A 16,148-nucleotide genomic window follows, 5' to 3' on the forward strand; every position below is an offset into this window, starting at 1 on the left:
CATGACGTGTGCTCCAATGACTGTTTTTCTCTGTGGGTATGGGAATTTTGGGCATGAAGTTTTTTCCCAAGTCACTCATTCGTCAGCTGTTAGCAACATGTCGATTAAGTGCCCAGGGTTTAGTAGTTTTTTCACAATTAGTAGTTTTTTGGTCGCAAGTCGGAATATGTCACGAAAATCTACAAACTTCAATAACTCGAAACCCATTGATTTCCGATCCCCTGGTGCATAGGTTCAAATTTGTTGCAAATGTGCTCTAGTATTACTCCTTTCCAGGAATAGGTCGATTTACCAATCACCCTCCTGTATGTATGTGTATATATATATATATATATATATATATATATATATATATATATATATATATATATATATATACACACACACACGTATATTAGTCGGAATATATCCCGGCTAAAATGTTAAATGTTACAAGAATATAAACAGAAAAAAGGACGGAAACATATTTGTTATTACTAAATTACCATTTCATCTTTCTCATGGGAGTGTTGACGAAAAAGTATGCCAGAATGACCGAAAAGATCTTTCAAGTAGTCTTTAGCTTAAATACTCAGCTCACAGGCTCGGACAGGTGATTTCCCTAAATTCAGAAACTTAGATGTGTTCGCATTTCTTCTTAGAACATGGAGTGTAGTAGAATTCTACTCTGTAAGCTACTTTCTACGAAAAATTCTCCAGAAGGAATGTTAAACCGCTTTACTTCTTTAGAATGTGCTTTTTCTAAGCACGACTTTTCTAAAATGTGGCAAAGATTGGTTGTGCTTCAATGTAAAATCACTAAGCGGCTAAGAAGATACGAAATGTATACGAAAAAACAGGAGTAGGAAGCTAAATCCTTACTTCAGCTAAATGTTAGCAGCTGCTCATTTCTGTTTAAACGCAACCGTGGAAGGCAAATATTCTCCGTCTGCGGTGGAATCTCTTGTCAGAAATGTTGATTTAGTCCGCTCCATCCATCTTCCTTAACAAACGATCATTCCCAGCGTGCCATGTGTGTTGGCAAATTATGTGAACCCAATGTGGACAGGATGCATATGTTGAATAAAGGAAACATACACAATTATCTTATCGCTTGGACTGAAACATTCTCCTATTTTCTATTTGTTTTATATTTGTTACTAGAGATTTTACTTCCTAAAGTTATCGACACATTGTGCCTCCTCTGTGGCGTTGGGGAAACGCCGTCGTCCTTGTAATCAAGTGGTCTCGGGTTCGATACCCGGTATGGTTCGAATGCCAGTTTAAACTCTAGTCTCGATTAGCCTTTCTGGGCATAAAAGTGGAGTTAAAGTGAAACTCAAATCAAACAACATTTATCAACACGTTTTGTCTGTTACAACAGAGACCATCTAAAAATATAGTAGAGAAGTAACATTATATTTATTTTAAATATTATAAATAGGGTCATCATGGTGCAATAAACGCCAGGTTCTAGGTTCGAATCACGGTATAAGCATACACGTAGCTATATATTTAGAAGTTATCCTTCATTCATCCATGTTACGCACTCTTGTTCGGGACAATGGTGGTAAAAAGTGACCGCAGCAAAATTCCGAACAGATTGATTGATTGATTGATTTGGTGTTTTAAGTCCACTTTATGCACAGTAAGGCTAATTGGGACTGGACCTACAGTTTAAAGTGGAATCCGAACCACTATGTGCCTCCGCCGGGTATCGAATCCGGGACCCCTTGATTACAAGGCGACGACGCTACCACTGCGCCATCGGGGAGGCCCTGATTCCGAACAGAGATTCACCAAGGTACAAAAGATAATGCTAAAAGATAAAGTGATTTCTTTAAAACATTTGCCTTAAAAGATGATTGCATAACCTGTTTTAATAAATGCAAGTGACATAATAAATGAATTTCATACTATCCTTTCAAACTCAACATAGGTTTGAAATTTTATTCAGCCGGAAACTCGCAACTAGAATTCCACAAATAAAAAATACATCTATTACGAGAATTACGACTGAGATGATGATACCTGCGATATTTTATCGTTCCAGTTCACTAAGAAGAATTCGATGTTTTCTCTCTCTCTCTCTCTCTCTTTCTTTACATATTATAACGTATAGGCCTATAATTAGTTAATATTTGCAGTTACACTTCAAAGTGCAGTAAAATAAAAAAAATAGAAAAACGTTATTCAGGTTGGACAGTCGTACATAGTAATTAAATGTAATATTTGAGTAAGATATATTATATAAACATTCTAAAGAATGACCAGCTGAATAAAAATCCCCAAATTACATGAACAAATTTATTGTTATCACTATGTCATTGGGATATTGTGAAAGCAACGTACGCTCTTCGGTTAGATATCTCGTGTGAGAACAAATTTTAAATTGTTGATCCTACATGAAACTGTAAACCCAATTGAAGTTAGTATGGTGTATAAAGTAGATCTAAACCAAACTTTGGTATTTTCATCAAGTCGACAAATTAATGTATTATTTGAAGGGGTCGGGTGTAATACATGGTAAGTTACATTTTGGTCATTTTAGAGTTATAAAGTGAAATGTGCCATCTTTCAATGTTCGAGTGAAATTGCCATGTCATACAATTTGGATTGGACTCAGCGAAGCCTTCTGAAACTGGAAAACACAACACGAAAACTATTTATCAACAGTATAGCTTTTAATAACCTTTTTTCTTAATGAACTCAGAAATGACCAAAGTGTCACTTACCATGTTTTACACCAGAGCTTTTCATTTGATAATAATTGTTTTAAAAAGGAATTTTAACAAAATTGAAAAAGTAAATGTTCCATACTTCTAAATATTTACAGTGTACCTATCTGACATGTTTCAACAAATATTTAACATAATTGCTTTTTTAAAAAAGCAATTCTTTCAATTTATAATTTTGTCCTCTGTTCATAATTATAGGTTGCTCGAGAAATGCAAATAACTTTTACAGCAGACAGTCATTTATGTTTATTCTTTTAATAGTAAACAATACGGACATGATATGCATGTTGGATCATGACTGTTTAGAATCTTCACATATGCCCAATATAAAATTATACTTATAACACTTTCTTTAATTGGTTCAGTGTGACTTATATCAGAAAATCGCAGTTTGTGTCTTATGTGTCTATTCCCGAACACCATTATTAGTGATGTACATCCCTTTACTATACTAAAAGTAGCTATAATATAATATAATATCAAGGAATAGACAAGTGCTGCAAACATCATGACATAAATTTATGAAAACTTTACAGCTTTTTCTTCTGAAATACTAAGGCCTCCCCGATGGCGCAGTGGTAGCATCTTCGCCTTGTAATCAAGGAGTCCCGTGTTCGATACCCTGTGGAAGCATATAGTGGTTCGGATCCCACTTTAAACTGTAGGTTCAGTCCCAATTAGCCTTACTATGCATAAAGTGGACTTAAACCACAAACTCAATCAATCTTCTGAAATACTAAACTGTGCCAAAATATTCCGAAAGGAAACAATTTTTGATGAGTGAAATATTGTCCGTAAAATGTTGGCATTGGTCGTAAATTCCAAAGAAATTACTGAATTTTCGCATTCTCTTTTTTACCGGAATGGTAACTTTTCCTCCCTGTTTACGAGTACGTACATTCTACGAGTGTGAGATGGTACGAGAATGTAGATGTTTCGTGTGCAGTTACTTTGCTAATGTAGAATATCGTGGGCACTATGCTCTCATATTGCAAGGGATTGTCATTAGCCTTTGAAAGCAGTTACGTGTCGTAGTGCTCAACTTGGATTCGAGAGGATGAAATTTTTGACCGAGAACCGGGTGACGCGTTCCTTCCACCGCGGACCACGGACTCCAGAACACTCGTTGTGTGAAATTGAAGTTTCCACTTTACTACCGCAGATTCGCCGACGCAATTAACTACTTTATTTCGCGCGTTTTTCCTCCTTCATGGCTCATAACTAACACTTCTCTCGTGTGCGGGCTGAATCTCCGGAATGCTGAAAGGTAGTAAGAGCAAAATTCCTTAAGATTTATTTCACTTTATTTTCTATGGAATCTCGTTGTAAAACGACTTTCACTTTTTTTGGATCCGTTTTGTTTCATTTGATAAGCTTTTATTATATTTTATCATATCCGTTTTGTAGGATTTCAAAAAGTTTTTATTTTATTTTTTCAGAATTTGTTTAAGTTCTTTGTTCATCTTTTTGTTATACATAGAAGCTGCACAATTAGAATTAAAATAAAAAAATCAAATTTCAATTCTCAATATATATTAAAAAATTATCAGCTGTAAATGATTATCAAAACTAGTTATTCCTTGTTACGTACTGTATGGAAAGAATATTAAAACACAGTGCATATACAGTATATATAACTATAATACTAACACTCATGTCTTCCGGTACCCGATCGACTGGGATAAGAATAACGATAGTTCTCCAATACTCTGAATATCCTTCATAACTCACCTGGTTCATATAACCCTCACAACAACTTCACAATAACCCAAAAGAACCCCATTGCAATTCGTCGCCAGATAAGCTTGAAGAAGAACATATACTAGGAGTCCCCGAAAATAATGACACCTACTTATTCTGTTGGCACAGGACGTTGAAAGTATGACGCAAATATTAAACTTTTCTGTCGATATAAAGTAACTTTTGTTTGCTGTCAACAGATGGCAGCAAAAGGCAGATGGCCAACATGGTATTTGTCACAGACGTGACAAAGCGATGTAATCTAATTCCTGAGTGCGAAAAGATTGATTGATTGATTGGGTGTTTTAAGTCCACTTTATGCACATTAAGGCTAATCGGAACTGGACCTATAGTTTAAAGCGGGATCCAAACCAATATGTGCTTCCACAGGGTATCGAACCTGGGACCCCATAATTACAAGGCAACGACGCTACCACTGCGCCATCGGGAAGGCCCGAATGCGAAAATAAAATCACTCAATGATATTTATAGATGGTTGATAGACTTTCACACAGAGTAAACAGTGAGGCGGTGAGCGAGGTGTTGCAGCCCGACGTGCAAGCCGGAGTCAAAATGACAGTCTACGAGTGGCAACATGCGCACTGTTCAAGACGCATCCAACAAAGCGGTAAACTGTTGTGGCCTCTCTTAGCTGCATCGCGTCGCTGAACAAGCATCTGGTCAGAATTTCTAGTTAAGCCAGAGAAGAAGACAAACCTCTCGTTGCACCACGATAACGCCCAGCCGCATACCAGTCTGAAGACAACGGAGCATATTGCAAAATTGCCCTACCAAACCACCGTACAGTACGGATTTGGCGCTTTAGGGTTTCCATCTGTTCGGGCCAGTGAAAATGAATTACACGGGTAACATTTTCCTGTGACACCGACATCGCAACTGTGAAAAAGTTTACCGTCTCTTGCTTTACAGAAATTTACGAGGGGGTGGGTCACCGCTGAGTGTCAGTTTCCAGAAAGCCGCGCAAACTTTGACTACCGGGCTACACTCCACCCTGCTCCGAATACTTACGAAATTCGCTCGGTTCTTGTACGCTGACTGCGCCAGAAGAGACACACAAGTACGATATATACAGTACTTTAATAAATTACTGATTCGACGAACTCTGCAATACAATAGGATGTAGTGTAACCGCTAATTCTTCTCTAGAATGTGCATCTATATCGCACCTGAAATGGCGCGCGAAGACTGCTCGCCTGCGACCATACGATCCCATCTTTCGGGATGTTCCCGAACTTCATATGTGCACAATAGCTCCCGTTTTAAAGTTTACGGGAGGTTCCGTAGGTTTCTACACCCCACACTGGGCATAGAATCAACTGGTATAGAATAAGAAAAGGAATCCACATTAGAAATCACAAAGTATACATTGTTCTCTGAGCAGACAAAGTTTCCTGCTCATCGGCTGTTCTAATGCATAGCCAATAGCGGTGACTATACTTTGTCTCTGGAATCTGTGGAGCAAGGTCGTGCATTTTGTAAGAGAAGGTGACAAAGCGAGTTGATGGAGCAAACCAGCGCGCGCTGCTGCAAACGACTGGTTGCTGCACTCGCTTCCCCTCTCACGAGCTCATTGGTCAAGCCATCTAGAGTCACTGCTTGCGCAGAGACATTTCGTTCGTTTGCTCCAGAGTTTTCCGGGACAGAGTGTAGTTTCCGTGGAAATAAATAGGTGGCATTCGGAACGACCCTCGAATACTTGCTGTGCTCGAGCTTTTACAATGGAATATCATTTTAATGTGACAATAATCGTAGGTACATAAATGTAAAATATCCGTCCTGGCAGTGTAAGTCCACAATCATCTATTTCATTTTCACATATCCTTGTATTGGTAAGATAGATTAAACCTTAACATTAAGATACATTTGATGATTCTGTTTACTTAAGTTTCAATTTCACTGCATCTTTCACCTCACGATCCATATTTGAGGGCCCACTACCTCAAATTTGGGCCTCAAATGTGATCGTGAGGTGAAAGCGTATAGCTCGTTCAGCCTGTTCGATCATTATTTACTCGAGCGAAGGAGCTCTCGATTCCGTACGCTATCTACTACTACAACGCTATATTCTACTCCGTTTAATAAAAATGTATATAAAATCGATTTTGCAATGTGAATTGACAATGATAATGGAATTTTAAAACAGATGCAAAGAGCTTCAAAATATTGTATTTGTAGAAAAAGATGTTTTGCTAAATTGATGATAACGGTTTTTTGACAAATTTGAAAAATCTGAAAATTAAGAATTGTGTTTAGAATTTTTCTGCCTGCACTAAACTAAAATTTCATAACAATTGGACAACCCGTTTTGATTTATAGAATTTCAAAGAGAGTGATTGTTTGCAAAACTAAAAAAAGGCCCTTTTTTTGTTCTAACGACGATAAAAAATAGAAGGCATACTCGAAAAAAATTTGGTTAGCATAGATTAACGCAGAATTTAATAAGCTAAATTTTATGTAACTCATTTTTATGTAAGTCTACTGAATAATTTTTAATTGGAGTCCAAACTCGAGTTTCTAATTTTTAATCGGACAGCAGAGTACTGGGCTCGAGCGTTTACAATTAAATATAATTTTCATGTGACAATAATCGTAGACACATAAATGTAAAATATCCGTCCTGGAAGTTTCAGCCTACAATCATCTACTTCATTTTCACATGTAATTGTATTGGTAAGATAGATTAACATTGACATTATGATACATTTTAACATTGAGATGATGATTCTGTTTACTTAAGTTTCAATTTCACTGCATCCTTCACATCCCGATCCATATTTGAGAGCCCACTTACACAGATAAATTACGGTTTCGGTTTCACGTGTACTACTGGGCTTCGAGCGTACACCGCTCGTTTTGCATGTTCGAACGTTATTCGCTCCAGCGAAGAAGCTCTCGATTCCGTACGCTATCTAGCGTCGTCCGTGCGAACTATTTGGCGCTCGAATGAAATCCTCTTCCTGCAGCACTCTACTTGCTACAATGTACGAAAAGTGTTGAAGTATAGAATACTTTTTACTAAATGTTACAAAATAGTGCAATTAATATTATAATCATTGCAGGTGATGCAGAAGTCGTGTCGCTGCAGTTTCATGTATGGGGAGCTCACAGATAAAGAGACAATCGCTCGGATAGATGAATGCCTAGAGACCCAACTGCACGACCAGTTTGAGATTCTCCTCTACAAGAAGAACAGTAAGTATCTATCACTTTGTTTCATCTTTCAGCATTTTGTAAGATTACGCCTTGCCTTTCTCACTCTTAAGCCGTACCTTCAACTTTTTATATTTGTTTCCAAGTAGAATTTTGATCTTACAGCTTCTCTTTCCTTTGAATGTAGCACGTTTACAAATCTATGGCATTTGAACTTCTTTCTATGCATGGCCTTGCATTTTCCCATATATCCACACGCTACGGTTAAAAACGGATTACTTGAAAATTTACAAATAAAATCCATAAATAGTATTCACTTCAAAAGATTGATTTGGTTAAAACTCACTATCAATCAATCAAATCCACTTCCAAGTTAGCTCAGAATGCAATGACATAAAATATAATTTCTTCCAGATTTTACTACAAAATAACATTACAGGGAGGGGAATGTACATTTTGAACTAGTAACATTAGAGAAATTTACTTGTATTTTGATTTCGTCAAGTTCTATACAACTCTGATGCTTCTGACAAAATTTCTGCCATGCTGTTTGTGTTTCCGTAGTTGTTTACCAGATGTGTCAGAGCATGACGACAATCGAATGCGTTGTCACATTTTGTCTTTTTTTTTTTTGGTTGCGTATCTGCAACCCATAACGGCATATCTCTGGAGGTTGATAAAGAACAAAGGGCGGGAAAGGGCAAGGGAACGTCAGCTCATGTCTCCTTTAATGGAGGGAAGGTGGCAATAGTTTTGGCAACTCCGAGCTAGCCTTTTTGTCGATGTGTAGAGTGGGGGACGAAGGCAGTCATATCCTGTCCAGGAGTATAATGATATGCAGCTCAATTCAAACTAACTTTAGTCTTGTTTTACCAGAAGAAGAGACATTCACAGAATTAATACCTGACACTCTGCATCCATGGGCAAGCTGACCTCCTTAGCCTACATGCGAAACAATGGAAAACTGGCCTGAAGGTCATAAATATAAAATACAGAATGATATAGAAAACGATCCACAGAGAATATAAGAACTTCCTCTTCTCACTATTGCCGCTTTCCTGCATTAATTCCATATACGTGTACTGGGTAAGACCACCTTCCGTGGCGTAGTGGTCAGCGTAACGTGCTACGAAACTAAAAGGTCCGAGTTCGAATACTGGTCAGGATTGGATGTATCATTAAGTTCATTCCATCAGTTTATTATTCATCCTCATCGTCGCGATTAACCCAAGAGGTACAGTAACGGACACTTCTGGGTTGTAGCAACACCATTGACCTTCAACGAGATCATTACAATCGATAAGTGTCCGTGACTATACAAGCTGTGTAAAATAACCTAACAATAGAATCTGCTGGCTCATTGTATACAGGCTATTATCTTTGCTTCTGATCCGACAAGACTTCGGTCTAGAGGCCATCTTTTATGAACATGAAATATTTCTTACTGTTTGTTGCCAATGTTTTCTTCGTTCTACTTCACTTTATACATATCATTTCTTCGTCTAACTTTTCGAAAATTCATTTTTATGTCCCAGTCACTAAGGCAAGGCCGCGTAAAGACTTAATCAAAATTTCCAGAGTCCAAACAAAATCTGCAGACGCTGTTTCCATTCAAAAATTTCAACCATATAACAAAATCAAGACGCACGGTAGACAAAAATAACTTCAAAATAACAAAAAAATAAAAAAATACAAACTCCAGACCTACTTCACAGATGCGCAAAATACTATATTACAACATGTTTTCACCATCACACCTACGTAGTCCCTATCTACGCTTATACAATTAAAACAAGTTGTAAATATATGTAACCTTCTTGTTCTTCAGGAATCTTTATATACTTGCACACCTTTAAAAGCATAGTACATATCCATTACAAGCATGTAATCACAGATTTATGTATTGATTATATGTTTATGCGGTAATTATCATTACACGTACAACACTATAAATGGGCATTTGCCTGTAAGTGTCAAGTTTCTAAATAAATAAATACATTTTAATTTTCCCATTAACAAAATATCATTGAGCAAGGTAAACAATTTATAAAAGATAATAAATGAGGAGTACAATTAGGTACCATAATACAAGTTCAAAACCTACTCTTTGTCAACATGATAAAACTAGAATACATTTGTTTTCAAATGAGCTTTGTGGTCTGTAGTGACCTTACGAGACAAAATTAGAAATGAAGAAATCCGAAATAAATGGAAGGTCGAAGCAATGGTGGAAGATATGTAAAAACATATCAGTTAAAGAGAAATCGACATGTTCTGAGGATGCAAGCCTTTTGCCTCGAAAATTATTAAACTACAGGCCTAAGCGAAAAAATAAATTTAAGAAGACCCTACAGCCGAAGGAGTGATCAATTTTTGTGGCTGCAGAACGGGCTTTCGTTACCCTGGCCTGAAAGAGGAATAATAATAAGAAAATACAGATTTAAATGTAAAATTAAGTTTAAAGTGTCTTTTGGAATCAGCAAATATGAGGGAATCTATACATGTTTTGGAACACAGAAGTTACATGATTTCAGAATAGTCTTGCAAATTTCCAATGTTAGTCCCTCTCCGTTTACATTCGTACGAAGATGGGGCTATGACGCAGGAAAGAGAAGCAACAAGAATGCAAAGTAGCTTAGAAGCTGCACGCGACAAAGTCCGGAAAGTTCTGGTCCAGTTGTTAATGGGTTCTAACCTCATGGGTTTCCTTGTTCAACCACTACATTAAAACCCCAGCCAGCCCCCTTCAGTGCAATCCGTCACTTGCCTCCCCCCGAGTCTATTTTAGTCTCGAACAATTGCGGAACACAACAGTGCAAGTAGGAAACATTTCCCGTGCACTTCTTCTAACACAATGGTTATAACTCCCGATTTTTTTAAAAATTAAGTGTTTCTTGTAGACATTGTCCAGTGCAAAATAGTGCGAGACAACTCTGTTTTTGGTCGAAAACTTGCATCTTCGTATTAATCATATTAAAGAAAACAAATGTATCCTTATAGATTCTTGCAAATAATGAAAATTTTTGGATAAATATCAAATCTTTTTCATTACACACACCAACCTTAATTATTACAGATAAATCTTGTCGCATTGAATTCAGCGACAGAAGATAGAGGCACAAAATAACCCATTGGAAATAATTAAATACAGATATCGACGAAAGCATATCTTTGCTGTATGCAAAGACATAATCTTAAGATTTAACAAACATTTTTCTTATTTATAGACACACGTGTAGTTCAGAATTGTAATTGACCTATGTCCTAGGTCCCCCACTGGAACAAAGAACTGCAACACCGGGACTATTTCTTGAAGTTTGAACTTTCAGAACTGTAAAAGTCCTGATTATTATTATTATTATTATTACACTAAAGGCTAGAGATAACACTATTTTAAAAAGCTTACTTCTTTAATGCTATAGACTCTAATATTGTTTCTACAGTATTTCCTATAGTTAGCCTAGACAGGTTCTAGTCCCCGGAGAGTTGTTCTATGGAGACACTTTTTGGAGTAATCTATTTACATTGTAGTATAACTTCTTTTGGTATGTACCTGATAGTAAAGAACGACACAACGAAGTGCCAAGAGAATGATAAAGATGGACAGTGTAACAAACTGCAAAACTAGTCAGTACTCTTTCTTCAGTAATTACAATGAATAGACTAAAAATTACTTACCTTAACTTCAATTCCAATTAATGACTGTTTCTTAGACGTTAGCCACCCTGTAACAAGTAAAACGAAGTTAGCAAAGTTGATCAGAACATTTCTTTGTGGCTGTTACATAATGAAATAACAATTTTCGTGTTCACATTGAATTTATAAACATCTAAAATCATTACTGCATTCACTATACACCTAAATAAGGCAACAAGTGTCTTACATTTGTTTCCGATTATAATAAATGCCGTAATGATAACAGCAAGTTTATAACTTCTAAAAAATTTAATTCTAATTTGAATATTACTGATTGGTGATTTAATGGATAAATAAAGATAATAATTGGTATCAACGCACTGAATTTTAAGAACATTATTACTCACATTATACACCTTCCTTATGTTCTTCGTATTAATCATTTATTTCTACACGTAAAGGAAATTTACTGAACCATTTTTTTACCAATTATTCATCAATAGAAAGCATGTAACGGACAAGTTACTAACACGATATAGATGGAAGCAGTTAAAGCCGAAGAAATATTCAATGTATTATTCCAAACACTGACATGTTTATCACATAATACCAATAAAACTAGAATTGACACTCATTGTTGTGGCAATGGGAAAATCAATATTATTTTTCAATATGGAGTAAAGGTCCCCGTATTGTTGATCAATCGACACGAGAAAGCTTAATACCTTCGCGCACCAAATACTCCAATGATATGACATTACACCAGAAAAGTATAACGCATGATTTATATCTTTGTTTGTCAGCAAACTCGCCTACCATGTTAAAAATGTATGCAAAATTGATCAATATGGGTTACCCAATATTTGTCTCTTTTCCGGCCTCAGTTGAAAGACACACTCGCCTTGTAATCAAGGGGTCCCGGGTTCCATACCAAGTGGAGGCACACAGTAGTTCGGACTCCACTATAAACTGTAGGTCCAGTCCTGATTAGCCTATTTGTGCGTAAAATGGACTTAAAACTGAAACTCAAAACAAGACGTGGTGTGATGCGTGAGTGACACGTTTCGACTGTTGTTAAACGACGTATCTTACTGCGGAGTCTAGCATACGAGATGTTCCAGAGACAACCATTAGGCGTCCTGAGCTACAGAGACAGATGAAACTTTACGACATATGCTTTTGTTTGTCTTAGAAATGATTTTCCATTAATGTTTCATAGGCTGTGTCCAACAACTAAAGGGTTCGAACTTCTTCCCTGCCAACTTTACTCTTTCATTTACCGCCTGCTCTAGAAGTAGCCTATATAACAGAAGCATTCCAGTCTCTCAATAGAATGATACAGTGCGTCTGGCAAAGGTGAACAGATCCCCCGCTATAATGGTGTTTGAGAAGAACGGGCTAATATATTACCCACGTTTAGGGTCAGACTGGAATATAAATCACCCTCGAACTAACAGGATACACCATTAGCCAGGAGCTCAACATTAAAGTGATGAATCCCATACGCAGAAAAAGAGTGTGACTTTAGTACCGTCAATTTCAATATTTTCAGGCACCTTTAAAATGTGAAATAGCCCAAAAGCTGCAGGAACTTTCCGTGAGGTGGTTTTTCCATCATAGAAAGGCATTCTTAGAGGAAAACGCTTTAAATTGTGATTAAGTTATGGGTTCTTGGCCTTAAATGACAACTCTTAAATCAAGCTTTCCGTTGTTAGTATCAGATATAAATCAGGATTATTAAATCGTGATATCCGTTTAAGATATCCATATTTATGTCATAACTATTTAATTGTGCCTTCCACAGTATTTATTCTTCAATATCGGTACATTTGTTATTACCGCAAAAATCCTATTACCTAAAAATCTTTGAAAAATGACCTTTAAAATGACAACAAAAATCCTGTAAAATGACCTAAAATCTTTGAAAAATGACCCAAAAAATCGTACAAAACTTAATCTGCTTATTGAAAATAGTATATATATATATTTCAAGACAAGCAATTTAACAATTGCTTCTTCACCTTGGTATGTTGTACGGACTGTGAATGAGAAACTCGACAATGTTGCATTTCGCAATTTTCAGACAGGCTTTGTTGCGCTGGCAGTTAAACACAGAGTAAGTACCGCAAGATAACATTCAGACAAAACAGAAATAGTTGAACTTCTTATGTTTCAGCATGCAATGACACAATTTTTTTAAAAAAAAAAATACCTAAAAAGACGCAAAAGTTTAAAAAATGACCTAAAAATTACGCAAATTTTTGAAAAAATGACAAAAATAAAAAATGGTAAAAAATGACCAAAAAATGATCCAAACAAATTACATTTTTCAACCTGAGGAGGGTGTTCAGGATTTCTGTACTAGTTAGCAATGTCTACGTTGCACCAGTTAAAAGATGAAATGTCAACAAAATCCAGTATCTTTAGCCAACACACGTAAATTGAGTTTCTGCTTTCGGCAAGTAGCCCTAAATGAAATATCCTAAACGTTCCTTCTATTATCAGTATAATGCTGCTAAATCTTGCCTTCAAGCAGTGCTGTTAAATAGTCTCTTCTGTTGTCATTACTTAGGTTTAAATCGGCACACGCTTAAACTCTGCCTCCTGTTATTCTCACTCAGCTTTAAGTGACAGCTAATAAATCGTGCCCTTCGTTATTGGTTCCCTGAATTGAACAAGAATCAAATCGTGCCTTGGTTTTATTAGTATTCATATGCCAATAAGCACTAGCCCTTTTAAAAAACTATTAACTTATTATTTCCGTAACTATTCGTTATCCTTCAATCGTTTCTACCAAATTGTGGCATTTGTTATCAGAATTATAATGAACACGCATAAATCGTAAGACAATTATCTCCCGTTATGAGCGCTCTTAAATCGTTCTTTCTGTTATCACCATTAACCCTTCTATCATCATGCTTAACTTCGATCTTGCGTTGTAACACAATCAAAATCTCGATCATGAAACAAAATGTTCTTTACATTGTATAATAGCCTATATTGTGAGACAATCATCTCTAAATCTCCAAGTATACAAATATGTCATGAATATCCATACGGATTGAGTCGAATATATAAATCTGTTAAGCAGATACGAATAGAAACATAGCAAAATCTAATTATAAACTAGAAGAACCTCTCTGCATTACATTAATGAACAAATATTTACTTAATACAGTTATTAATGTGACGTTTTACATGCTAATCAAAACGCAATTTAAATGTAAGAAAAATCATGAATATACAACTTGCTAATATGTATATTTAGAAATGAAAAAAACAGGACATACGATTTGTAGTAGTACTTAACGTACCATTCTATCATAGCATACTAGCAAACATGGAGGAAGAAAATAAATATCTAACTTGAAATTTCACTAAGTTACTTGTAGTTTTGATACATATTTCCTTCTTCAATAATGAATATTTTGTTACATTTAGATATACTACGAGCGGTATTGTAAAAATACCGGGTTTAAAATTGTTCTTCTCCCTTGTTCCGTCCTATAACTTCATCATATCTAAAAATATGATGCAAAAAGAAACAAAAATAACATCATTTGCAACATACTGAAAGCAGCATGGGGACTACCGTACGTATATACTCATCCAAATGCAGGATACGAAATATCGGGGAAACTAGAGAACAGCTTGTTAATTCCTAATGAGGTTAATATTGCCTTTATTCTGTGTGTTATTAGATTCGGACTGAAGGACAGCCTCTGCCCTTCAGTCTTCAATTGATATCGAAAATCGAAACTGCTCTTAAATTTCATGAATATTCTGATTCCCTAGCATAGAGAGAAATATGGTTCATTTAAGAGATAACGAAGCAAGTTACTAACATTTCAAAATATTTAATTATCTTACTGTAAAAGATTCTTATGTATAACCTTCTACGAGATTGGGAATCATTCATCCAACGTACAGATGGAATTTATAAGTTTCCATTGATATTCATATGCATTAATTTTAAGAACAGTATATTTATGTTAGATTGCAGGTTTGGAAAATAAATCGTATCGGTTAATTGTTTTGTCGTTGTTATTACTGGATCCAGACTAAATGTCAAATGGGAACCACTTACAACCGAGTGAGCAATAAAGAAGTAAATTTTATACGAGCTGTAGAACTTTTGTCTGGAGTTTCCAAAAAAGTTAGATCGATCAAGATATCAGAAAAGCCAGATATTAGATACGTCTTCACACATCAACCGGAAAATTCCAATATCTGTCAAACTGGTTTACCCATTACTTTCCAATCGAATACTTTTTCCTTGTAGAGAAGGTTCTATTGGCTTAGAAAGTCAATAGCATTTAATGTGCACGAGAGAGAGATGGCCATGAAACACCAAATACGGGGTACTAAATTCTCTTAAAGTTACACTATATAATATATCCACAAATGTAAATTGATATATAATTCAAGATTTATCAAAATTATTCGAACTCGTCAGAAATCTTTTTTTAAAACACTAAAAAGGTGAAGGAAAAGGAACAATATTTACGAGGAAAATAAAGTAATCAATCGATTATATTATCACATCCTATTTAGTTTCATAGGATTTGGTAATTTAAATACTTCGGTTTTGGAGATTTCTTATACATATTATTTTAAATTTTGATCATAAAATATAAATAGATTGTTCAATTAGTTATAAAAAACAATATTTTAAAATGTTCTCTTGAACTAAAAGAAATCAGCATATACGTGTACATAACAGTTTTTGAAACATAACGTATTGTAATAAACATTTACACTTTAATTTGTTTGTGATTAACAGTAAAGAATTGAGTGAATTTAGGTAACATATGACAATAGTATTAGTTTGACATTTTCTGCTAGCAAACTTTACATAACATAGTTATTAGTTTCCTGTTTAGC

General features: G+C 35.6%; 1 protein-coding gene across 4 annotated transcripts in view; it reads left to right on the forward strand.

Annotated features, from left to right (window-relative positions):
• Positions 1 to 16,148, forward strand: part of LOC145978911 (potassium voltage-gated channel protein eag-like) — a 420,913-nt gene that overhangs the window by 173,870 nt on the left and 230,895 nt on the right. For all 4 annotated transcript variants that reach the window (XM_083111868.1, XM_083111870.1, XM_083111869.1 and 1 more), the window contains exon 4: positions 7,538 to 7,670. In XM_083111868.1, coding sequence (XP_082967994.1) covers positions 7,538 to 7,670 — 133 coding nt within the window. The remainder of the gene's footprint in view (positions 1 to 7,537; positions 7,671 to 16,148) is intronic.

The sequence above is a fragment of the Lepisma saccharinum genome, chromosome 25, assembly GCF_977018435.1.
Source record: "Lepisma saccharinum chromosome 25, izLepSacc3.1, whole genome shotgun sequence".
Taxonomy (NCBI): Eukaryota; Metazoa; Arthropoda; class Insecta; order Zygentoma; family Lepismatidae; genus Lepisma; species Lepisma saccharinum.